We start from the raw sequence: 24,598 nt of genomic DNA on the forward strand, positions 1-24,598 counted from the left end.
CAGTCAGCATCACAAAATGCCTTCAATTCCAGTGATCCTGCGGCAGGTAAAAGAATTCCTTGGCCAGGTGCTTGCTTGATATACCGTAAGACTTTGTGTGCTGCTTCAAGATGTGGCTGTCTAGGCTTGTCCATAAACTGACTTAATATATGAACAGCATAGACAAGGTCTGGTCTTGTAATAGTCAGGTATATTAGCCGTCCTACAAGCCTCCGATATTGAGATGGATCATCTAGTAATTCACCGTTCATTTGTGTGAGCGACAGGTTCTGATCGACCGGAAACCGTGACGGCTTGGCACCAAGAAAGCCTGTGTCTTCAAGGATTTCCAAAGCATACTTCCTCTGGCAGAGTGCAATGCCTTGCTTCGACCTTGCAACTTCTATACCTAAGAAGTATTTAAGTTGCCCCATGTCTTTCAGTTTGAAGTGGCTTGAAAGGAATTGTTTTGTGTCTATGATATCTTTCAAGCTATTTCCTGCCAAGATCACATCATCTACATAAACCAACAATGCAGTGAATCTACCTGAACGAGTTCGGACGAACAATGAGTAATCTGACCAAGATTGATGGAAACCAGCGGACTTGAGGGCTGTTGACAGTTTAATAAACCACTGCCGTGAAGCTTGTTTTAAACCGTAAATGGACTTGTGAAGCTTGCATACTCTATTCTCCCCCTTTCGTCCGAACCCAGGAGGAATCTTCATGTATACTTCCTCATAAAGGTCGCCATTGAGAAACGCATTGTTGACATCTAGTTGATGTAAGTGCCATCCTTGCAAAGCTGCAAGACTAAGAAGGACTCGCACTGTTGTCAACTTGGCGACTGGTGCAAATGTTTCTCTATAATCAACTCCCTCAATTTGGCTATATCCCTTCGCAACGAGCCGTGCCTTGTACCGTTCGACTGTTCCATCCGGATTGAGTTTGATCTTGTACACCCATTTGCAACCAATGGGATGCTTATGAGGTGGTAGAGGTACTAAACTCCAAGTGTGATTGGCTTGTAATGCTTGAATCTCCTTGTGCATGGCCTCACGCCACTGTGGGATCTGTACTGCCTGTGAAAAAGAGGCAGGCTCTTTCTGGATAGTGAGTTTAGTAGTGAAGGCTTTGTGATTATGTGAAAGTCGATCATAGGATAAGACATGAGAAAGGGAATGAACAGTACCTGTGCTCGGTGAAGATGGTGGAGCAGGCCGTGAGGGGAGGGCTGCCTCAACGTGAAAGTCCTGCAAAAATGTCGGGGTTTTGGTAGGACGTGAGGACCGTCGTGGCGGTGATGAGGGTGGAGCCACTGTGGGAGAAGAGTCAAGAAGATCAAGTGAGGGAGAAGAAACAAGTTGGCCAGGTGGTTGTGAATTAGTTGAATCCGATGGTGGAAAAGAATTAGAGTTATGTGGTGAGTGAGGAGTAGAAGTAGGGTCATTTAAAATAGTCTCAAGCGGTGGAACTCTGGAGTTTGCGGAAGGTGTGAATGTGGGTTCAATATCAAAAGAAGACAACTGTGTTTGTGGTTGAAAGATGGACGCATGAGGTTGAGAATTTGAAGGTGAGTTGGACTGAAATGGGAAGGTGTCCTCAAAGAACAACACATCTCGTGAGACAAATACCCTGTGTTCTGCAAGATCATAGACTCGATAACCCTTTGTACCATTAGGGTAACCTAGGAAAATACATTTAGTTGCACGAGGGTCAAACTTCGTGGGTTTGGTAGGATGAGTGGACGTGAAACATAAGCAACCAAATACCCGTAAATGAGAGTAATTTGGAACTTTGTTGAACAACTTTTCGAAGGGTGTTTTGCCTTGAAGAAGTGGTGTGGGAGTCCTATTGATAAGATAAGCTGAGGTGAGTATAGCATCCCCCCAAAAATGTTTAGGTAAGCTGGCTTGAAAAAGAATGGCTCGAGCAACATTAAGTAAGTGTCTATGTTTACGTTCAACAACACCATTTTGTTGTGGTGTGTTGACGCAACTAGTGTGATGGATTATCCCTTTCGATGAATAAAAATTTGTGAGCTTAAACTCGGGGCCATTGTCACTACGCACAACCTTAACCGTCTTATCAAATTGATTCTCAACTAATTGAATGAAATTAACTAGGAGATTTCGTGTTTCTGACTTGTGCTTCATCAAATATACCCAAGTGCTCCTAGTGTGATCATCAACTATGGTGAGAAAATATTGTGCACCAGAAAGTGAAGGAACATGGTAGCCACCCCAAATGTCAACATGAATTAAATCAAAAGAAGACTCACTGGAGATTGTACTTAACGGAAATGACATTCTAGTTTGTTTGGCCAAAGGGCAAATAGAACATTTGCTTGTATCACAAGCTTTATTTGCAGAAAAGGGAAACAATAAAGAAACTTTGCTAGAAGGGTGGCCAAGACGTTGGTGCCAAAGACTGGGTGTACGACTGTCAACAGAATTGCATGTTCCTTTCTGTGCTTGATTGAGGCAGTAGAGTCCCTCTCTCTCAGTTCCCATCCCAATCATCTTCCCCGATCGTAGGTCCTGTATAACACAAAGTTGTCTGAGAAAGATGGTGATATAGAATGAATCAAAGGCCAATTTACTGACAGAGATCAAATTCAAATAAAAGAGGGGCACACATAAGACGTTATGTAGAATGAACTGAGGAGAGAAAACCATTTTTCCAATATGACTGACTTGAGCGGAGGTACCATCCGGCAATTTAACAAAACGATTGTATACTCTTCTCAAAGAGGTGAGAAGAGTATGAGTACAGACTATATGGTCACTAGCACCACTGTCCAATATCCAAATACTTGCCTTGCCATTTGGAGGAAAAGAAAAAGCTTTACCTGAGAGTTCCTCATAAGGGGGAATGTTACCGACTTGGTTGACTGTAGCAGTCTTGTTCTTACTTAACAATTCAACAAGCTGCTTACATACTTCTTGTGAAAACGGAAAGTTGGGTGCATCCACTCCTTTGTCATTCATGGATGCGACATGATTCCCTTTGGAACGTCCTTGTCCTCCGTCTGCAGCGGCTTTTCTCCTTCGACAATAGTCAGAAGTGTGGCCCTTCCAACCACAAAATGTGCACTTGAGATGTGCTCTGCAATTCTTGGTGCTATGATTAGTTTTGTGGCACTTTTCACATCTGGCTTCTCCTTCTCCTGAACCAAGATCACGACCTCCCCTATTTACGGCAAAAGCCGCCGCCTCTGGTTAAGCTAATGCTTTCCCAGTTGACACTTCTGCCTGCTTCTCATGACGTAACGCCATCGAGTATGCTTTGTTCACACTTGGGAGTGGATCAATGGCAACTGTGTTGCTTCGAATTGCAGCATAGTTGTCATTGAGTCCCATTAAAAAATTCATGGTCTTCTGATTTTCCATGTATGTCTTGACTTCTTTGGCTGCCTCACAGCTGCACGGTGGAAGTTCACAAAGTGCATCTCTCTCATCCCAGAAGCTCTTGAGTTTGGTGAAAAAGGACGTCACAGAGCCGGTGCCTTGTTCACAGTCATGAATTGCATTCTCGATGTTGAACAATTGGACAGTATTGGTGTGGGAAAATCGTTCTTTCAATTCAAGCCACATATCTGTAGCATTCTTGCAGTGAATCACGCTGCCAGATATCTCTTTCGACATTGATCCTAGCAGCCATGTTTTGACTAAAGTATTGCAGCGATCCCATTGCTGCTGTTCTTCAATCTTATGAGTTGGCCTCTGAATAGATCCATCAACGAACCCTTTCTTATTCTTGATTGTCAGAGCCATGCTCATGGATTGAATCCATGTTGTATAGTTATCTTCCATCAAAGGTTGTGATACAAGCACCGCACCGGGCTGATCCGAATGATGGAGAAATAAAGGATGGTTGGGATTCTCCCATGGTTCTGGTGTCCTTGTAGAGGCTGAGGCCTTCCCTTGCTCCTCAAGCTTCTGATCTTCACCGCCTGCCATGGATGATTTGATTGTTTTCACGTTATGTCTCAGAACAGTTGCTCTGATACCATAAAGAGAAATTGAATGTTAAGAATTTGTTTCATAATCAATCACTGTACTGTGTTACAAGCTTTATACATATCATTTACATATCAGATCCACTATCATGGCCTAGAATTAAGGACCAATACATATACACAGCTAACTTATTGCTATCCCTCAGAATCAACTAACCGATATGATGGGATTCTTTCCTTTGACAGATTCTTTTCTTCAACAGAATTTGTTATGTGCAGATACATGTAGGAGACCTCTTGCATCAATTTCAAAGAAAACATCAAACATAGGAAACCCCTTGACAGCTGGAGAAATTCCCCTAATCCTCAATTAATCCAAAAAAATGTTATCTGCTGCTTTTGTCTTCTCACCCATGTAAACAGCCAATTTGATAGAAGTTTGATTGTCAAAACAAGTTGAGACAAAAATCTTTTCCTTGACGAGTATACAGCTGTTTTGGGGAATAAGGATTCTCATCATCCCCTTCTCTCCATTTACATTTATTTCCAGCCTAAGTGAATGAGGGGTGTGTTGAAAAAGATTGAATCTGGAGACAATGTTCTTTATTTCATTATTCCCACTTAAAACTTCTGCTTCTATAACTACTCCATATGCCACATTATAATCCGGATTAATGTATCTACTTGCCTATTTTCCTGGGTAGGATCATAGACCAAATCTAGCAAATGCATCAAACACCTGTCTACCAAATCAATTGTCTCATCTTCAAAATCCAATCTTAAAACAGAGACAGTAGAACCACTTTCTTGACCCAATTGTATTTTTTAAGTAGAACCACTTTCTTGATCCAATTGTATTTTAACTACATCATCTTTGGAGTCTAATGATAATTTCTACGTTGTGGTCTCACAATTCTCTCTCAAAGAAATGGAATTTTTATCAATGTCTAAACCAGATATCTTACTCAAGCAATAATCAACCAATTTATGAAATTGACAGCTCCAATGTTATGATCCACCACACTGGCCCTCATTTGTAACTCACTAATTTACTTACATGGGAAAAGTAGAACAGTTCTCTGCCGAAGATATATGCTCCTTTGTTTTAAAGCAATTGCGGGCTAGTTCATAACTGTGGCTTCCCACAATTGCTTCAGAACAAAGGAGCATATATCTTCGGCAGAGAACCAATCAACGTTTCCCATGTAAATAACTTAGTGAGGTGCAAATGAGGGCCAGTGTGGTGGATCATAACATTGGAGCTGTCAATTTCATCAACAAATTGGTCAATTACTACTTGAGTAAGATATCTAAATTGGACATTGATAAAAATTTCATTTTTGTGAGAAACAATGTGGAAATTATCGTCAAACTCCAAAGATGATGTGGTTAAAATATAATTGGACGAGGAAAGCGGTTCTATTGTCTTTGTTTTAGGATCAGATTTTGAAGATGAGACAGCTTGATTTGGTAGACAAGTGTTTGATGCATTTGCTAGATTTGGTATCTTTTCATTATTAAAAAAAATAGTATGAAATTGTTAAGTTGTATACATTTATATATATATATATATCTTAAATTCTATGTAATTAGTATGAATAGTATGACACATTTTTGAATGACAATACACCCAAAATATATTCATAAAAATTTTGTAATATTTTGGGTCTCTCTGGGCCTAGAGCAGTTGTAGTCTAGCATCTTTCTTTCTCTGGGCTTGGGCCCTTTGTACCAAAAAAAAAATGTATCATGGATTGTATTTCCATTTGGTAAGTACAAGGTTGGTCTAATTATAACAAGTGGGGTTGATCTATTTATCATTTGAAAGTGAATAGTGAGTGTTTAGATCAGTCTTTACCTTAACTCAATATTATGGATCTCACTTTATGTGAAAAAGTTGAGAAAAATATATCAAAACGCATGGTTTGATATTAAATGGTAATTTTTATCTAAATTTCATCTTTTCTCCTTTTCCCTCACCACATAAATTGCTTGCATTTTTTTTTTGGTGAGAATAAATTGCTTGTATCAACTCTGTGATAAAAAAATGTATAACAGTTCATGACTCTCTCCCTCTCGGTGGGTTGCACATATGAATCATCTTGTACAGCATTGGCAGCTTCACTTTCACTAAATCATAATCAATGCAATCAATCCTAACTTATTACAAATCCTATTTTAATTTTCACACCAATAATCTTATATAAACTCCTTAATCTAAAATACTAAAACCATATCCATTGCATTATTGGGATTCTATTATTGGCACAAATTGTTGGCACATAAAAATTTTGGTGAAAACAATACTCTAGTAAGAAAGTTCCCCAGGTACACTATATAATCTATTTATACAGAATTACATGCTAATTGACGAGTTTTGATCATGCATTTTTTTTTTTTTTTGATAGCCATGACCATGCGATTAAGAGGCGGAGGACGACAAACAAATCAAGGTTGAAATTGATGGCAATCAGTGAAACTTTTGATTACTGCCTTGATGGGCATCCGGGTCGGTACAAAAACCATGACCCGAAGAAATTAGTTTTTTTAATTATCAACAAGTGTCATTCATAAAATTTAAATTCAGGACTTCAAAAAGAAGATTGATCATTCATGGTTATTGCCAGACAAATTAATTGTTAATTTTAAGTTTTTAACTAAATAATCAAAAGCATAATTAATTCATCCTAGAAAAGTAATCTATAGCCCAACTGCCCAAGGTTCTCAAGTGGTGTTGTTTGGTTGGCTCTAGTATTCGGTTTGTCGTTTAGTTAATTTGTGATTTGGTTATGTTGTCGTCTTGTTGGATTCGATCGGCGGCACAAAAAGGGCCCCATGTACATATACGTATTACGTATATGGACTTGGATCCTCTGCCAGACTGTTTGGTACCAGACTGGTACCAGACTTCTAATCTAAGCCTTTCAATTTGTTTTAATGGTTGAGATCTTCCCACATCTTAATTTTTATATTTTCATCCAAATAATATTAAAACATTAGGCAAAAAAAAAAAAAAACTCATTAGTCCACTGCCCAGTGCATACCCCACCCCCGCCTGACGCCTTCTTCCTCCCAATCACCCTAAAATGGCTACTATAAGATGGGGAAGAGACTGACCCAGATCATGGTGATACTCATAGGGGTTCCTCATCATCTTCTTCATAGCTGTATTGTACTCCTCCATTGCATTCTTGGAATTGGAGGCTCTGTTGCTTGTGGGGTTCTTTTCAATTCCACTCTCAAGCAACCCACAATAAACTCTGTTCAATTTGAAGGAGTTATTGGGCACCATTAGACAATTGCAAGCAGATTTCTTTATCTTCTTCAAAAGCACATCGTTTTCAAGAGGAGCTATGAAGACTGAACTCAAACAAGTTGCCAACACTTGCCATTTCTCCACTTCCTTCCTCGAAGCTCACGGAGAATCACCCTCCCCATCTCCTCCCCTTTCTTTCTCTCTACACTCTCTCTTCCCTCCACGGTCTTAGGTGCTGGATAATTTTCCAGCCCTTCCTCTCTCGTAGGTTGTCCTTTTCTCCACCAGAACACAACTCCATCTTCTTCTTCCTCTTGTAAGCCTCATCTATTTCTCTCCAAATTAATGGAAATTATTCCTTTGTAACCCCCACTTTCAACACAAGTTGAGATATACCCATTTTGAAGATGAGAAAAGTTTTGGCTGAAGCAGAAAAGATACCCAAATTGGGGCAAACTTGGGCTAGAAAATTATCCAGCACCTAAGATCGTGGAGGGAAGAGAGAGTGTAGAGAGAAAGAAAGGGGAGGAGATGGGGAGGGTGATTGGGAGGAAGAAGGCGTGAGGCGGGGGTGGGGTATGCACTGGGCAGTGGACTAATGAGTTTTTTTTTTTTTTTTCCTAATGTTTTAATATTATTTGGATGAAAATATAAAAATTAAGATGTGGGAAGATCTCAACCATTAAAACAAATTGAAGGGCTTAGATTAGAAGTCTGGTACCAGTCTGGTACCAAACAGACTGGCAGAGGATCCAAGTCCTACGTATATATCACATGTTCTTTAAAAAGAAATCTAAACTACAAGTTTTTTTTTTTTTCCTGCCTAACAAAACTTTTACGTATGATAATTTTCAGGGTGAAATTAGTATTTCTAGCTTTAATAATTTTTATGATATTTTTGTTTTAGGTTTCCTTTTCCAGTTAGAATTATATATAATTTTCTTTTCTAATTAGGATTAGTAGTTCTGTAGTTGTTTGCTTTGTTAATTAGGATATTATTTTTATGTTTTCTAGTGGATTTAAGGATAGAAGCCTATATAAAGGCCTAGTTTGTGTTTTGTATTTTCGTTCATTCTCCGGTTTAATAAAATACTTTGAAATTTGTCTCATTCTAGTGAATTTCAGGTATTTTGTCTTTTAAGTTATTAACGCTGGTTTAAAACTTTTTTCGGTTTGCCTCATTTCTATTTGTCATAAAACTCATTCAATGTGGCATTGCATCAAAGTGTAATACGAAGATGAGTTCGACATTAATTTTCCTATTAATTGTTGAGTTGGATGGACTTTCCTCAAATCAGTCATACATTATCATTCTTAATTTTGTTAAACATTTCATAATGCATGAGAAAAACAGGATGTGGTGGTATGCACGTACAAAGCCATCAAGGTGTCACGTTCTGAACCGCCCACGCCACACAAAAAACCATGAGGTCGCACCCACTGCACAACTTCTCATCGCTGAAACAGGGGCATTGTAGTAATTAACTCCCTCCATTAATTTACTCTCTTTCCAAACTATAAACAAGCCCAAAAAGAAGAAGATGGAGAGTCGCATAATGTGCCGCAAATCACTCACACAAGAAGATACATTCTGATTGTAAATCCTTCTTCTTCGATTCTTCTTGTCCTAAATCTTTAATCACAAGCCCCTGATCCCAGATCTCCACGCACTAATTCCATAACCAGAAGCTCGCGCCGTTTTTCTTGCGTTTTTTTTTTTGGGATTAATTTCACTTCCACGTTTCGAACAGAAACCATTCAATTAATTTCAGGTTGGGGATTCAGCTTTCCGATTTTGTGTTACTGAAAACGAATCGTTTTTGTTTGTTGTTACTTTATCGGAAATCATTCAATTTCAGTGCTTCTAGATCTTCTATTACTTTGAGTGTTGATCAAGGTATATTCTATAGATCTTCAAATTTCTTTTGGAAACAATTAGATTTATCTGCAACTTGCGGACATTAATTGCTTTCGTATTTATTCCTTTTTTGCAATGGAAATTAGTTATACTGTGGTTTATTTGTCTTTGCATTAATCAATGTATCAAATTTGCTACATATTTGTCATTATGTTACCTGAATTGCATTAAAATTTTGAGTTTTTATTTTCTGATTTTTCAGGGTTGCTGGACGAAGCTGGACCCAATCACCAATAACTTGGCTTCTGTCCTAATTTGGAAAGAAAAAAGTTGGTTATTCCTTAGACATTTGTATGCATGCTTTTGGGTTTTCTGGGTAGTTAATCTAAGTTTAGTTAGTTTTGTTCACACGACTTACTTGATTTGGAAACAATGACTTGGGCCTCGCCGAAAGGTTCCACTTCAATGAATGCCTATCCCCGAACTCTTTCCTGGATTGCAGTATCGGTGGGAGGATTGGCTTTGTTTCTACTTTTTGCTTCCTGGGTTTTAGTTCAATACCCAATTGGTTCTGCGGTTAGCGGGTATTTCTACGGTGTTGATAGTTTGCAAAAAATGGATGTCTCGAACACTTTAGGCAATCAAATTTCCATTGATTCTCCACTTCCTAACAGTGTAGATAAAGTCGATAAGAATGTGGTATCTGAGTCTGATTTTGAAGGGCCCGAGAGTTCAGCTAGTCCAGATACAAAAGTGGTTGATAAGAATTTTCCCTTCGAGTCTAATTCGCAAGTGCCCACGAGTTCAAATGGTCCAGTGGTTGTCTCAGAAACTAAGGATATCAAAGATCTAGAACCGGTGCCAGTGAATTTAACTGGTCCATCAATTAATGAAATTGTTGCATCAGTAAATACAACTGGTCCATCAGTGCCTGCTGGTGAAACTGGTTCTTCAATTGAAGACAATACGAAAATAACTGATAAGACTTTGTCCAATGAGTCCAATTCAGATGTGTCATTGAGTTCAACTGGTCCACCAATTGTTGCAGAAACCAAGGAGGGGAAAGATATAGCAGCACCTGCTCTTGGACTGTCTGATAACTTAATGCAAGACGATGGGGCTAAGGCTTCTGGGGGTCTCTTCAACAAATCAATCTTATTAGATGTCCAATCAAATGATACTACTCCAGCTTCCTCTGATTCCAAATCTGGAAGCGCGCCAGCTTCTGGTCCACTCAACAATGCAACCAGTAGTGTTTCGGTTGATTCAGGTAGCTTTCGAGCTGTTTCATATTGTTTTCATGTTTTCTGAAATTTGGCTTGTTTCTGTAATCTTTTGCCTTTTGCACTTGTTATAGATATTTTTTTAGATGTCCATCAGCTAGAAACTCTCAAAGAATAGATTTTTTTAGTCCCAGTTCTCTAGTTAGTTCCAGACACTTTTTAGATGTCCTATTTATAAAACGAATTCCAAATGCCCAGGCTTGAGCTGTTGAGCAAATATCCCATTTTCAAGTGAAATTTTTATTAATTTTCTTTTTCTCACTATTTCTTCTTTCTAATTTTTTGACTTACTTTTGTTGGTATTATGTAGGCTGTGATCTGTACCATGGAAGTTGGATTTATGATTCATCAGGACCATCATATACGAACAATACATGCCCTGTCCTGACACAGATGCAAAATTGCCAGGGAAATGGGAGGCCTGACAAGGAGTATGAGAATTGGCGATGGAAACCCCTTCAGTGTGACCTGCCACGTTTTGATGCCAGGAAATTTCTAGAGTTGATGAGGGGAAAGACAATTGCTTTTATTGGCGATTCGGTTGCTCGGAACCACATGGAATCATTGTTGTGCATTCTCTGGCAGGCAATTATCTTTACTTTTATGATTTAATTACATACAGAAATGAAATTTTGTTCCTTATGGGACAGAGCAGTTTGCTCTGAATGACCAACCACATCCTGATGAGGGACTGACCATCTTGTACAATGCTTGTAGTTGGTGGTATTCCTTGGTTTTGCTAAAAGATCTAATATATAAACTATTCACATATTGCAAGGCTTGCAACTTGCGTGTCTTGATTTAAGTTATGGTTGGTTATCTGGATAATTTCTCTCAACAAAGGGGAAACTGTGTCCTAACCTAAATTGATTTTATAGGCCTAGTTCACATATTGTTCTTCTTTGCACTTAGACGCATAGGCTCGCCAGCTTCACTTCTCTTGAATTGATTAGAGTGTGACCATGTTGTGTTTGTATGTCCCTAATTTAGTAACTTAATCCATGAGATTTCTTAACCCTTCTGGTATTATATATCTCTAATTGCATGTGGAATTAGTATATTGTTTGAGTTTCAAAAGAGTTGTATGAGATTGCATCTTTTTTGACAGAAAATTGAGGGTAAGCTCAGTCATGTGTCTACTATATATTTGTTCTATGCTACATGCCAGGCCTGGCCTCGATTATCCATTTTAACCAACTCTGGTAGTGCTTACACCTTGTTATGATGTTTGCAGGTCGAAGCTCCAAAAAACCGGGGGAACAAGAGAATGCAACGATTTTACTTTAAGTCTACATCTGTGACGGTTGTCCGGATCTGGTCCTCTTGGCTTGTCAAGCAAACATCTGAACCATTTGATTTTGCTCCAGCAGGTGTCACCAAGCTCCACCTTGACGCCCCTGATGACAACTTAATGGATGTCATCCCACAGTTTGATGTGATTATTTTCTCTTCTGGCCATTGGTTTGCAAAGCAGTCTGTCTATATCTTAAACAATGAGATTGTGGGAGGACAGTTGTGGTGGCCAGACAAGTCCAGGCCTATGAAGATTAACAATATTGAAGCATTTGGAATATCTGTTGAGACAATTCTCACTACTATGGCTACTCATCCAAATTTTACAGGGATTTCCATTGTGCGTTCTTATTCACCTGATCATTATGAGGGTGGGACTTGGAATACAGGTGGATCGTGCACTGGGAAAGTAAGGCCTCTTGCAGTTGGCGAAAGAGTGGAAAATGGGTTTACAAATATAATGCATGAAAAGCAGGTTATGGGTTTTAACCGTGCAATCAAGAAAATGACAAACAAATCAAAGTTGAAATTGATGGATATCACCGAAGCTTTTGAGTACCGCCATGATGGGCATCCGGGTCCATACAGAAGCCCTGACCCAAATAAGAAAACACAACGTGGCCCTGATGGAAGGCCTCCACCGCAGGATTGCTTACACTGGTGCATGCCAGGTCCGGTTGATACATGGAATGAATTTATTCTTGAAATCATAAGGACAGAACATGAGGGTAACAAGAACCTTTCGTCATGAGATATAGATATGTCCAAGTGGAAGAGTGCTGGTTAGGGAGATTCATTTTATGCCCAGAGTGGGGTCAAGCTTACATAATAACATTTTTTGATTCTTTTAAATAGCTTGTAGAGAAATTATATACTGTAACAGATTACAGATGGGAGGATTAGCAGCTAATCTGTATCTTAAGAGTAATTTAGCTTAGTTACCAAAATGATCAAGTACTCCAGAAAAGCAACTACTTGCCTTGTTTAGTTCAGTACTTCTGTCATACATTTCAATTTAGATTGAGAAACTATTTTTGATTTTCAGTATCTGCTGCACTGTCTCATCTTTCATCTACTCACAAAACCTTGCCTGTGAGTATAGAGTATACACTGTGCAACATAAGATTGTTTAGGCAAGTATTGTATGAAGTTGGAAAGCAAGTACTTTCCTTGTTTAGTTCAGTACTTCTGTCATATGGTAGAGTTGTTTATATGCTTTTGTCTGTGTTTAAACTTTGTAGCTTGTGAGTGGCTAAAAGAAAAAAACTTTGTAGCTTGTGTTGGATGGCTGTTGCTCATTTTTAATTATGGATTTTTACTTTCTATTTTTTGGTTCTATTACGGTATTACCTCGTATCCCTGAAAAAGTGAAAATTTCTGGGGTCTGCGGACAATCTAATAACAGGCTGACGTTATAATGATAGATGCTAAGCAGCTAAAGTGCTTTTCTTACCAAATTTAGATATTAAGAGTTGACTATGGACACATTTATTTACGTCAATTATACACATCTTTATATTGATGTGGAATGAATGTATGATCAACCCTTCGAATTAAACATGCAATACCTGTCATGTACTGCAATTGATATTTTATCCAAATTTTATTGTTTTTCTATAAAAATCTGAACAGATAGAGATGATGTCTTAGCTAGACTTGCTTTGATAAGAAAAGAAAAAAGTAGCTAGAGCTACCAATCTACCAAGTTAATATGATGACATGGAATGACTAAAGATATGGAAGTCTGTTGTTAACTTGTTTTATATTTATTAAGGAAATCGAGATAAAAAAAAATTAAATAAAAACAACGTCATAGACGATTCAAATCTTTAATGCTAATGCTATATTTATTGTCCTAAACTCCTAATTGGTCATTCTTTATTGCACATTTGACATTCAAATTTGGAATATATATCAAGAGGTTGAGTTAACAAATTATGACCGTATATTTTTTTGAAAAAGTGAATTACACTTTGCCCTCTTCAAGTATATGTTATTTTTCATTTTGGTACCTAATGTTTAAAAAGATTTAATGTAAAACCTAAGGTTTATGAAAATTGCAATGTGTCATTTCAGTTAATTTTTTATTAATTTTAACTGCATATAACATGTGTGAGATTCATTTACACTGATATGGACAGTAAATTTACGTCACGTGGACAAATGAAATAAACCAAATAAGCAAAAAAGAAATTAGAAAAAAACAGTTAAATTATTATATATTAAAAAAAATTAAAAGATAACATTAAAACTAAATATAAAAAATTATTTCTTTCATTCCTACCTCTCCCTCCTCCCTCATCTCTTTGCTTCTCAGTTTTTAATTTATTTTTATTTTTTTAACATATAAAATTTTAGCTGACTTTTTTAATTTGTTTTTTTTTTCATATAGCATAAATTTACTGTTTTTATTAGTGTAAATGAATCTCACATATGTTATATACAAATTAACAAAAAAGTTAACGGAAGAGGCACATTGTAATTTTTATAAACTTTAAATTTCACGTCGAAATATTTTGAACATCAAGTATCAAAATAAAAAATGACCTATCCTTTAGGGTACAAAGTATAAATGACCCTTTTTGAAATTGTAGAGCTTGACAGATCTCATGCAATTGCTTTCACTTGCAAATCTCTCATTTAGCAAATTAGAAAGCAAGGCTGGGGCCCACACATTGGGTATTGTTGACGTGGCGAAATTCTATTGGACACACACATGACAGCCATGATAAATCATCAACAGCGAATCCAAGAGCCTGCCTTCCTGAGGATTTGAAATTCAAATGTTGTTGGTGCGTAATTGCTCTGCTTCATGGAGATCATTAAAAAACAAATAAAATCCTCAACAAGCGCTCTGCCTCTTCAACGGTCCTCTTTCCCTTCAATTCCTTCAAACGGCTACTACCTCTCTCTCTCTCTCTAAACATTTCACATTTCAGTTACACACACAATTTACACCTCCAGGCTCTCCCGTCCATATTTCTCCATCGAAATTCAAACCCCAATCCCTACCATTTTCCCAAACTTTCCAAGAAAAGAAGAAAGAGAACCTGTTGAGCAACATTTTCTCTTCGCCAGGAAAATCCCAAATCATCAACCTCTGTTGAGCAACAAAATTCATACAACGAATTGAAATTCACCTTCGTCAAATCGTTTGCTCAGGTTTGTCTCCGGATCTCGTCCCATTTTCTTTCCTTTTTCCCAATTTCGGAAAAGAAGCACGAAAGCAACAGAAAAAACTGAAATTTATAGTTTTTGAATTTTCTATTTCTTTATTTGGCCCTACGAAAAAGAAAGCATGCATTACTCTGGGGGAGGGTATCGATTTTCTGAATAATTAAATCTTTTGTTGTTTAAAATTTTCCTCAGCTTTCTCTACTGCCAAACGGAATGTTTCTGGTTGATTTATCGTTTGTGATCTGAATGATGTTTTGAATTTAATTTGTTTGAGCTAAATTGTACGGGAAATATTTATAGAGAGTATAATTTGCTTTTCAAATCAGATTTTGAGGAATCCCAAATTCTAGATTTGGGCTTAGTTGCCATTTAGAGCTTGTCATGTTCTTTTTTTCCTGAACTATCTTTGTATTCGGCTTAGAATCTGATGGTCAATTTACGCAATGAATATATGGAAATCAGGCCATATGGTTATAGAGCTAAATGTTAATGGGTTGGATGATAGGTGTTTGTTTCACCCTATGCATCAGAGATAGTGACCAATTTTGTAAATTGAGAGAGAGTGTATAAAATGGCTCCAATTAAGGGTTTTATTATGTGCATATAGTTAGGGTTTTACGGTGGAAATTGTTCGTGGCAGGTAGAATTTCTGCAACATGTCTAACCTCCAGAGTGAGCAGCTTCTGCAAATGGAAACAACATGTGGATCGCTTTTATATGAGCTTCAGGTATCTCATGAAATCTCTAAATATAGCAGTAAAGTTATTTATCTGTTCTGTATGTTTTGTAAGTTGGAAGTATATGAAATTACTAAACTAATTTTCTTTCTTTGCTTATTCTAATAATGTAGATAATTTGGAATGAAGTTGGGGAGTCTGACACAGATAGGGACAAGATGTTGCTTGAGCTTGAGCAGGAGTGTTTAGAAGTATACAGAAGAAAGGTAGATCAAGCAAATCGGTGTAGGGCACAGCTACGGCAGGCAATTGCTGATTCTGAAGCAGAACTTGCAGCAATCTGTTCTGCAATGGGGGAGCGACCGGTACATATTAGACAGGTCAGGAGATGTGGTATCAATTTTCTTTCTGGAAGGAAATTAAAAATATGCAGAGGTTCACAATAGCTATAGGATTGGAACTTGATGTTAAAACTTTGTACTCAATGGTGGTCTATGTAAAATAATGGAATTTGCTAAAAAGTAGGCCTGAGGGTTAGGACACCGTCTCAATTCCATAAGGATGTGCAATTTTTGTTTGCCCATTGGCAAAAAAGAGAAAAATAAAACGAGAGTGGACGAGAAAATAAATTATTGTTTATAGCTAGTGGTTATAAAAGATTATTGAACAACCATGATTGTGCAGTCAGTAGTGATTTTAATAGCGCAGAGACTTCACTTTGAAATTAAGACAGAAAAATATGAATATATATTGAACCAAAATGGTAAAACATAACTGAAATATTTGCACAATTTCAATGATTAAGAAATTTTGAAATGTGATTGTTTTGTAGATAATCCAAATGTTATATTTTCCTTGAAGTCCAAATGACTATTCTATTAAATCAGAATTGTTTACAATTTGGTCTGTTGTTCCAGTCTGATCAAAATGCTGGAAGTTTGAAGGAAGAGCTCAGCAAAATAATTCCACAGCTGGAGGAGATGAAGAAAAGAAAATCTGAAAGAAGAAACAAATTTCTGGGAGTTCTAGAGGAGATACAGAATATTTCCTATGAGATCAATGGAAACACAAATTATATTTCGTCTACTACAGTTGTGGATGAAACTGATTTGTCTTTGAGAAGGCTTGAAGAATTGCACAGAGAGCTGCATGCACTTCAAAAGGAGAAGGTTGAGTGCTCTATTTATTTCCTCCCTGCTTGCATATCATCAGAATCTAAGTTTGTATCTTTATATGCTCTTCAGTTTTTCACTTATCTGTTTATTCTTCTTTTGCAGAGTGATCGGTTGAAGCAGATACAGGACCACCTGTGCACATTGAACTCACTTTGCTTAGTTCTTGGTATGAACTTCAAGCAGACAATTAGTGGGATTCATCCCAGTTTAGATGATTCAGAGCAATGTAAGAATATAAGTAATGATACAATTGAGTGGTTGGCTGCTGAAATACAAAATTTACGAGAGGTTAAATTACAGAGAATGCAGAGGGTAAAGAATCTTCCATGTCAGTTTTTAGTTTCTGGTTGAAGTTTTATGCATTTAATTTAATGATCTTATTGACCTCTAATCTCTGACAGCTTCAAGATCTTGCAACTACAATGTTAGAGCTATGGAACCTGATGGATACACCAGTAGAGGAGCAACAGATGTTTCAGAATATAACCTGTAACATAGCTGCTTCAGAACATGAGATAACTGAACCAAATACACTATCTGTGGACTTCATCAATTATGTGAGTTTTTAACAGCAATCCTGTACGGTTTCAAAATTTGGATGAATATATTTCTTAAGGATTCATGTACGATATATATTGTACAGGTTGAGGCAGAAGTGTCTCGGTTGGAAGAGTTGAAATCAAGTAAAATGAAAGAGCTTGTTTTTAAAAAGAGGTCAGAGCTAGAGGAGATCTGTAGGAAGACACATATGGTCCTAGAAGCGGATAGTGCAATTGAATGTGCCATTGAAGTTATTGAATCAGGTATGTCTTAAATCTTTAGTAGCATATCATAGTATAATAGAAAGTACCCTATAATTTATTTGTCTTTGAATGTCTGCATCATTCTTATTTGTGCAGGAGATGTGGACCCTGCTTGTGTCCTCGATCAAATTGAGCTTCAGATTGCAAAGATTAAAGAGGAAGCTTTTAGCAGGAAAGATATACTTGACAAAGTTGAGAAATGGTTGTTTGCTTGTGATGAGGAGTGCTGGCTGGAGGAGTATAACAGGGTTAGTTGTTTCCATCATTTTACATGTTGATTATGTCATCATATTCGAATCCCTTTGCTTAGTTGTCCTTTTTTTTTTTTTTTTTGTGGTTGTTTAGGATGAAAACCGATACAATGCTGGAAGAGGAGCTCATCTTACTCTCAAGCGTGCTGAGAAAGCACGTGCTTTGGTTAATAAACTTCCAGGTACAGACTTCATTTTCTGGAATGACATCCTTGATTAAAGACTCTTGTATGTATGAAAATGTTACAGAACCCCTTGCGATTCGAGAATATCATTTTGATTATGTTCAAGCTGGTCTGAGTTACATTGGCTAATATGGAATTTAATTTCAAGTAGTAGAAGAAATTCTCTTACGCCTCTTTTTGTATAGTTATGTTTTCTTTAATGATATATTTTTCCCGTTCAACCTTTGTTCTTCTTTTAACGTTTATTTTCTTCTTCATTCCCCACTTCCCATCATAGTTTGCTTGTCATTTGTGATTTTACAAGTATCTTGGATTTTATACAGGAATGGTGGACGCATTGGCTTCAAAAACCATGGCCTGGGAGAAGGAGAGAGGCATTGAGTTCACATATGATGGAGTAAGTACTTCCCTTATATTCTTAAGTCTCTAAGAAGTGTATTCCCGTTAAATTTTATTTTCTTGTTTTCATATATGCAAATTCTGAAACAACCTTTCTTGTTATCTACTGCTGTTTAGATTCGTCTGCTTTCAATGCTTGAAGAGTATACTATATTACGGGAGGAGAAGGAGCAAGAACGCCGAAGGCAGCGGGTACGATCCTGTAGTTTCACTTGAACATATTTCTTTGAAGATGTTTCTTTTTATGAACTGTGTTTGTAATAGTTATTTCACTCATTCATGGACTCCATTTGACAATGCATCCATATAGCAGTTCTTTCTTTATTGAAGCTATGTGTATGATAAAGTGTTAACAATCAAGTCTCCATTTCAGGACCAGAAAAAGCTTCAGGGTCAATTGATAGCTGAACAAGAGGCACTTTATGGGTCAAAACCAAGTCCTTCAAAGCCTCTGAGTGTAAAAAAGGCTCCAAGAATGTCAACTGGAGGCGCAAGCAATAGAAGACTTTCAATGCAAGCTCCTAAACCTGATCCACTTCACTCCATCAAAGCTACTCCTCATTCACGTCAAAGGAAGAGTGACCGAGTCCACCAAAATGAGCAATTAAATAATCATCTGGATGATGACCTCTCAGCTCTGTACACTGGTAAATCTCTTCTCCAATTGTTCTTCATTTGTGTCTGGTTAAACAATGAGAAGATTGAAACAATTATTTTAATAATTTTGAAGGTAATGAATGGCAGGAGGATGACATTTATTCACAGTGATTTCATTTAAACAAATTATGAGGCATGACATCCTGGAACGCCATCTCTGTTGCTCTGTCTAGTGTCTTAAAGTGCCCCATCCAGACACAATAAAGAATATTTTTTAACAATCAAATTATGTATCTTTTTTATATGTTTATGCAGGTAGGAGAGGCTTGGATGTTGCTGGTCTTCCTGTTGCAAAGCACTCTTTTGGTGCCACAAATGCTTATGAACCAGAGTCCCCCATGAAGCGGAAACCCTTCTCGCCCATTTCTCTTCCATCTGAAAATGGTACATTTACTACTCCTTTAAAGTCTACAAATGTTATAGATGAAGAGAATAAGACTCCCAAGGTGATGCCAATTTTTGTGCCCACTACACCATCAACAGTGTCAGTACCAATGCAGACAGCTATGACCCCAGCTCCTCCTCCACCAATTCCTTTTGATGTCAATATAGTTGAAGAAATTCCTGAAGAGATTGAATACTCTTTCGAGGAAAGAAGAGCTGGTTTTGTGCTTCCTAAAACAAGTACCAAGTCAATGATAAAAGTTTGATGGATTAGTTGCTCTGTGGTGAACTTGAATTAGAATGTTGTTTTAGCCTTTTTTTTTCCTTTTTTTTTTTGTTCTTATTTTCTATTTCCAAGTCAATTGTAATTGGCTTCCCTGATTTGTGTACATAGTCTACGACCAGTGAACGTGGACTAACATGTCTGAACCTGTTCTCTCTTGATTAATGTGAACATGAAGTTTTCAATTCACATATGGAAATTGGTTTCTTTAAGAAGACTGACTGACTGTCTACATGAGGTGGTTTGTTGTGAACAAGGTTTTCCGCTTAAAGTAGGAAAATTTCATGAGCCTTCTCTGAGATATCTTCTCTTTCCAAACCCAGGCTAATTTTGGATCCATCCCACTTATTATAGAAAAAGTACATATGAATTTAAGGTAGTGTGAGCTGCTAATGCCTGTGTGCAGGTGCAGGACTCCTGCTAGTCCTGCTATTGTCTGTGGACAACCTTTTCATTCCCTTTGAAGAAATATATATGGAAAAAAAAGGTTAAATTGTTTTTTGAAGAAATATATAAAAAAGGGCATGATGTTTCATAGCCTTCCCAGTTCTTATTTTTGGTAATCTAGCCCTATGATGTTTCATAGCCTTCCCTTTTTCATTTTTTCATTTTTTTTTTTCATGAAGGAAGTTATTTACAGTGGCATTAACAGTAGATACCTCAAACAAAAAGGGCATTTAGTTTAAATTAAAATCTTCTAGTCAACTTTAATTTTCTGAAAAGACAAAGGAGTTGTCAGTAGTTGGAAAATTGGTATAACTCTAACGTTAGCTTTACAGCTTTGATATATAATTTTTTATAGAACTTTAAATAAATAAAATGTAATTTAAAATAAAAAAGCCCTTTTCTTTTCTCAAACTAAACTTCATTATTCTTTTAATATTCAAATTTAGTATCGTTGTCCATTTATTAAATCACCTTTATTAAATTTCCAAGACGGACGTGAACCATTTTCTTAACTAAATTTTATACTTTGAATTACAATTAAAATATTAATTATTAATTAAATTCCTCAATATTTAATCATACAATTTATTTTTTATTCTAATTTTCCATTTTTATACTTTATTTATTTCTCCTCCTTTTCCTGCAAAACCCTAAATTTACATTTCTTAGAAGTATTTCTGAAATCACTCCAAGAATTAGTGCTTCTAATTCCTTGTAATTCCTGGAAGTTGTTTACAATTTTTTACTGAAATTCAGCTTCTGCCATTGAAGCTCTGTGCTTTCTCTACAATGGTGGAGACAAGCCTCAGAACTACAGCAATTGCAGCTCTATGCTCTTGACCTTTCAGCATGCAAAGAGGGGTTTTAGTTTTTGGAGCTCTAAATTTTCTCTGAAATTTAATTGGAAATTTTTCTAGCTCTAGTTTTACAGAAATCTTCTGGGTTTTTCTTTTGCATTTCAATTCTTTCTGGGTGTTTTTTCTAAGGTTGAAGAATATAAATGGGTAGATTTTAAGGTTTAAAGGATTTGTAGGGTTTAAGCTTTTTTTAGGGTTTTGGTGGTTTTTGCTGTCTGAAATTACACATGCATATGGAGGAACAAGACAGATTGGGTTCTGGGGTAGCAGTGAGCGGTGAACAAGCTCCAGATATCTACCGGGTCGCCCCAAGAAGTGAAAACCCGACCCAGTCTGGGGGTCCGACAATGGCGGCAGCTGCTACGGCCTCGCCAATGAGCTTGGCCGTGCTCGGTGGTACGGAAGTGAAGAAGAAGAGGGGGAGGCCTAGGAAGTACGGCCCTGACAATCCTGCCAAGACCGCCACGTTGGCATTGTCGCCGATGCCGATTTCGTCGTCGATTCCACTCACCGGAGAGTTCTCAGCTTGGAAACGGGGCAGAGGAAAACCCATTGACTCAGTCAAGAAGTCACACAAGTATGACGTTTTTGAGAGCTCAGGTAATGAAATGAAATGAAGACCCTTTTAAAATTTTGAGCTTTGGAAATTTTGACTTTCAGTTAAATTGTTGGTTACCGTTTTTACTGTTACATCTGAGATCATGATCTGTTATTGTAGCTTTTAAGGAATCATGTTATAGTTGTGTGTAAAATTTCAAAAGCCTGGAGCTTGGGGATCTGGTTTGAGGTGAAAGATGGATTTTTTTTTTTATTGGATTTGGGTTTTTACAGTAAGATTTGAAGAGAATGTTGGATTTGGTGTGATAGTGGACCCTTTTATCAGATTCCCTGTCAGATCTGGAAGTAATGGTATATTTGTGGTGAAGAAAAGATTTGCTGATGTTGTTACTTACTGTTATATGTGGAATTTTTCTGCTGGCTACAATATTATTATACTCCTTGCCTTTAAAGCTTACAAGGAAACAGAATGAGAATGATTGAAGGTGCCAGCTTGTTCAATAGGGTAGAGAGTCCACTAATTTGCTGACGTGACTGGGATTAGACTTGTCTAATCTAGTGATTATGTCTTAAAAACCAGCTGACTCTGGTGGGGTTCTGTGGAAAGAAAGGAAAAAATGAAGCAAGCTCAAGTAGAGACTGTAGTGGAAGAAAATGATATGGATTGGCATGTAAGAGTTAATATTCCATCTGGTTGTGAGAATTATGGACACAAGCACTTGGTTTATAGGTTCTGGATTATAATTTTAATATTTTCTGAGCCAGTTCTGACCATTCCACTCTTGAAACCTCATATTGGGTTTGAGAGCTCCTGCCTCCTCAGAAATATGGGCAGTCTAGTCACCGGGTGGTTTTTTTAATGGCCCTAAGCCATTACATATGGCCTTTATTATAAATTATAAATTTCTATAATAAGTTATTCATTCACTTCTTGTTTGTTGCCTTCTCAAGTTCATCAGATTGGTTGGAGTGGCCTCTTTCTACCGATGAACTAGGCAACAATTTCGGGCTTATGGGAATTACATACAGTAAATGAGAATTTATTTGTTTGTTAATATTTTCTCTCTTACACTCAGAAAGAAAATAGAGAGAACAAATACTTTGGCCAGTTTGATTGCTGTAATTTTTGTGATTAGATTATTAATACTAGAATTCTGAATCTTAATCGGTATGCTTCTGGGGGTTTAATTATGCAATTCCAAATTGTAATAATAATTTCAGTAAGGTTTACTGAGGTTTTTTAATTTTTTTGTAGGTGAGAGAATTGCATACTCCGTTGGTGCAAACTTTACACCTCATGTCCTCACTGTCAATGCTGGCGAGGTATGCGTTGGAAAATATATGTGAAACAAATTTACTAGATCTATGTTGCACTTTATCTCAAAATTTGTTAAAGATGAGTTTTCATCTTTCCAGTGTTTAGTGATTTGATAATCTAAGTTGTAGTAAATACTTGGTTTCTGATATTTCTTTTGGTTGTTGTAGGATGTTATGATGAAGATTATGTCATTCTCTCAACAAGGATCTCGAGCTATTTGCATACTTTCTGCAAATGGTACCATTTCAAATGTTACACTTCGTCAGCCCAGTTCTTCTGGGGGTACTTTAACATATGAGGTATGGCCTTTCATCCTTCTTTGAAATTGCCTTTGTACTGCATCATGTAACTTCTTAGCTTCACACTATTCTCATATTTGGTGTTGTGTATACCGCATGACTTTTGTTTTTAAATGCTCTGTTTCTCTTATGAGCGTGGCAGTTTTCTTTCTTAAAAAACAGAACATATATGTACACACACACTAAATCAAAAGAAAATGCAGCAATTATCAACTTGCTGAGGATTACATCATTACTGTGGAAAATTGGTTTAACTGTGGTGACTAGAAGATAGTAAATTACTCATCTTTAACAGTTTTAGTAAAAGTGTTATCTTTATGTCAGCCCAATTTAATTTTCAAGTTTGTAACTTGGCTGACATGATGTAACTAAACTGTTATCATATTCAATATCACGACATTGTTGCTCAAGACAGAACATCAAGCTCCTTTTGTTATTTTTACAGGGCCGTTTTGAAATACTTTCCTTGTCTGGGTCATATATGCCAACTGAGAATGCAGGAACAAAGAGCAGATCTGGTGGGATGAGTGTCTCTTTGGCAGGTCCAGATGGTAGAGTGGTTGGGGGAGGACTTGCCGGTCTATTGGTAGCTGCTGGCCCCGTGCAGGTAACGTCATTTCCCAGGAAAAGAAAACAAACGCTGAAGGAAAAGACATTGATAGTCTTTAAAGTCATTAATTTGTGACCTCTAAATGTTGAAATTTACTACAAAAGTCGTTGTAATATAGCTAATTCTTCCTGCTGCATAACAATGAATTCTGCATTTTTGCTTGTTCCACTTGTATATTAATTCTCTCTCTGAACTGTTTTGACTACATCAGGTTGTGGCGGGCAGTTTTCTACCAGGTCACCAGCAGGAACAGAAGCCCAAGAAGCAGAGAATTGAGCCTGTATCGTCGATTGTTCCTCTCGTTGTCAATTCCGTGTCTGGTGGAGAAATGAAGGGCTATGGTGGAGTAAAGCCCATTCTGACTTCTTCTTCCTTCCACGGAAACAATTCAACTTCTCTGAACTTTAAGAACTCAGCTGCTGAGAATAAATCATTGTTACCAGAAGAAGAATCTAAAGGCCCTGGCCAACCAAACTGTGAAGTTTCTTGTTGATCAAGTTTGTTCCTAGTGTGATGTTTGTATTTTAATTGTTTTCTTCAGACTCAGTGACATTTAGGCTCACTCAACCTTGTTTGACACCAATATAAACTCATTGGCTCTTTGTGAAGGACAAACTAGGCTTAACCTCCATGTTGGTTTTAACCCAGAATTGTAGTCTTTCTTAGTAGGTATTAGGTCGGCCTCTTGATCATGAGGCTTATCCCGTGGCTGCTGTTGTATTCTTGTATTTCTAGTGTTGTATGATGTAGCATTTTTAGATGTATGAAACATGATTCGTCATTTGTCCCGTCAAGTTCTTGGTATCTTAAAGTTGGAATTTGATTGGATCTTGTTTTGGTTATGAACTTATGAGTGATTTATATACAAAACTCTCTCTCTCTCTCTCT

The 24,598-nt window shown here is 37.2% G+C and overlaps 3 protein-coding genes and 1 pseudogene across 6 annotated transcripts; 3 read left to right on the forward strand and 1 right to left on the reverse strand.

Moving 5' to 3' along the window:
* Window positions 1-2,481: 2,481 nt before the first annotated feature.
* LOC147289545 (uncharacterized) lies at window positions 2,482-3,774 on the reverse strand (annotated as a pseudogene).
* Window positions 3,775-8,742: 4,968 nt separating this feature from the next.
* On the forward strand, window positions 8,743-12,675 carry YLS7 (trichome birefringence-like protein (DUF828)). Of its 3 annotated transcripts, none has more exons than XM_086236818.1 (4): window positions 8,743-9,093; window positions 9,317-10,324; window positions 10,648-10,922; window positions 11,572-12,675. In XM_086236818.1, exons 2-4 carry the CDS (start codon window positions 9,487-9,489, stop codon window positions 12,379-12,381), a joined length of 1,923 nt encoding a protein of 640 aa, XP_086092944.1. In that variant the 5' UTR covers window positions 8,743-9,093; window positions 9,317-9,486; the 3' UTR covers window positions 12,382-12,675. The 3 variants fall into 3 exon arrangements, with proteins under 3 accessions (XP_086092944.1, XP_086092946.1, XP_086092945.1); XM_086236820.1 differs by having other exon boundaries at window positions 8,743-8,968; XM_086236819.1 differs by lacking the exon at window positions 8,743-9,093 and having other exon boundaries at window positions 9,129-10,324.
* A 1,848-nt stretch (window positions 12,676-14,523) lies between these two features.
* Window positions 14,524-19,730, forward strand: PLE (Microtubule associated protein (MAP65/ASE1) family protein). Of its 2 annotated transcripts, none has more exons than XM_086237561.1 (13): window positions 14,524-14,792; window positions 15,448-15,535; window positions 15,658-15,864; window positions 16,402-16,653; window positions 16,762-16,971; window positions 17,061-17,216; window positions 17,303-17,462; window positions 17,559-17,710; window positions 17,808-17,895; window positions 18,222-18,295; window positions 18,415-18,489; window positions 18,671-18,944; window positions 19,210-19,730. In XM_086237561.1, the coding sequence occupies exons 2-13, from the start codon at window positions 15,464-15,466 to the stop codon at window positions 19,602-19,604; spliced, it is 2,115 nt and encodes a 704-aa protein (XP_086093687.1). In that variant the 5' UTR covers window positions 14,524-14,792; window positions 15,448-15,463; the 3' UTR covers window positions 19,605-19,730. The 2 variants fall into 2 exon arrangements, with proteins under 2 accessions (XP_086093687.1, XP_086093688.1); XM_086237562.1 differs by having other exon boundaries at window positions 15,452-15,535.
* A 959-nt stretch (window positions 19,731-20,689) lies between these two features.
* Window positions 20,690-24,517, forward strand: LOC147289548 (AT hook motif DNA-binding family protein). Its single transcript, XM_086237081.1, has 5 exons — window positions 20,690-21,525; window positions 22,739-22,806; window positions 22,969-23,100; window positions 23,546-23,707; window positions 23,922-24,517. Exons 1-5 carry the CDS (start codon window positions 21,153-21,155, stop codon window positions 24,201-24,203), a joined length of 1,017 nt encoding a protein of 338 aa, XP_086093207.1. The 5' UTR covers window positions 20,690-21,152; the 3' UTR covers window positions 24,204-24,517.
* Window positions 24,518-24,598: the final 81 nt, after the last annotated feature.

The sequence above is a fragment of the Dryas octopetala genome, chromosome 3 (assembly GCF_963921425.1).
Source record: "Dryas octopetala chromosome 3, drDryOcto1.1, whole genome shotgun sequence".
Taxonomy (NCBI): Eukaryota; Viridiplantae; Streptophyta; class Magnoliopsida; order Rosales; family Rosaceae; genus Dryas; species Dryas octopetala.

Coding starts and splice junctions, on each gene's coding strand:
- LOC147289548 (XM_086237081.1), top strand. CDS start 21,153: ATGCATATGGAGGAACAAGACAGATTGGGTTCTGGGGTAGCAGTGAGC. Junction 22,807..22,968: donor TCACTGTCAATGCTGGCGAG/GTATGCGTTGGA, acceptor TGGTTGTTGTAG/GATGTTATGATGAAGATTAT. Junction 23,101..23,545: donor GGGGTACTTTAACATATGAG/GTATGGCCTTTC, acceptor TTATTTTTACAG/GGCCGTTTTGAAATACTTTC.
- PLE (XM_086237561.1), top strand. CDS start 15,464: ATGTCTAACCTCCAGAGTGAGCAGCTTCTGCAAATGGAAACAACATGT. Junction 17,896..18,221: donor TTTGGTTAATAAACTTCCAG/GTACAGACTTCA, acceptor GATTTTATACAG/GAATGGTGGACGCATTGGCT. Junction 18,945..19,209: donor CCTCTCAGCTCTGTACACTG/GTAAATCTCTTC, acceptor ATGTTTATGCAG/GTAGGAGAGGCTTGGATGTT.
- YLS7 (XM_086236818.1), top strand. CDS start 9,487: ATGACTTGGGCCTCGCCGAAAGGTTCCACTTCAATGAATGCCTATCCC. Junction 10,325..10,647: donor TAGTGTTTCGGTTGATTCAG/GTAGCTTTCGAG, acceptor GGTATTATGTAG/GCTGTGATCTGTACCATGGA. Junction 10,923..11,571: donor TGTTGTGCATTCTCTGGCAG/GCAATTATCTTT, acceptor TGATGTTTGCAG/GTCGAAGCTCCAAAAAACCG.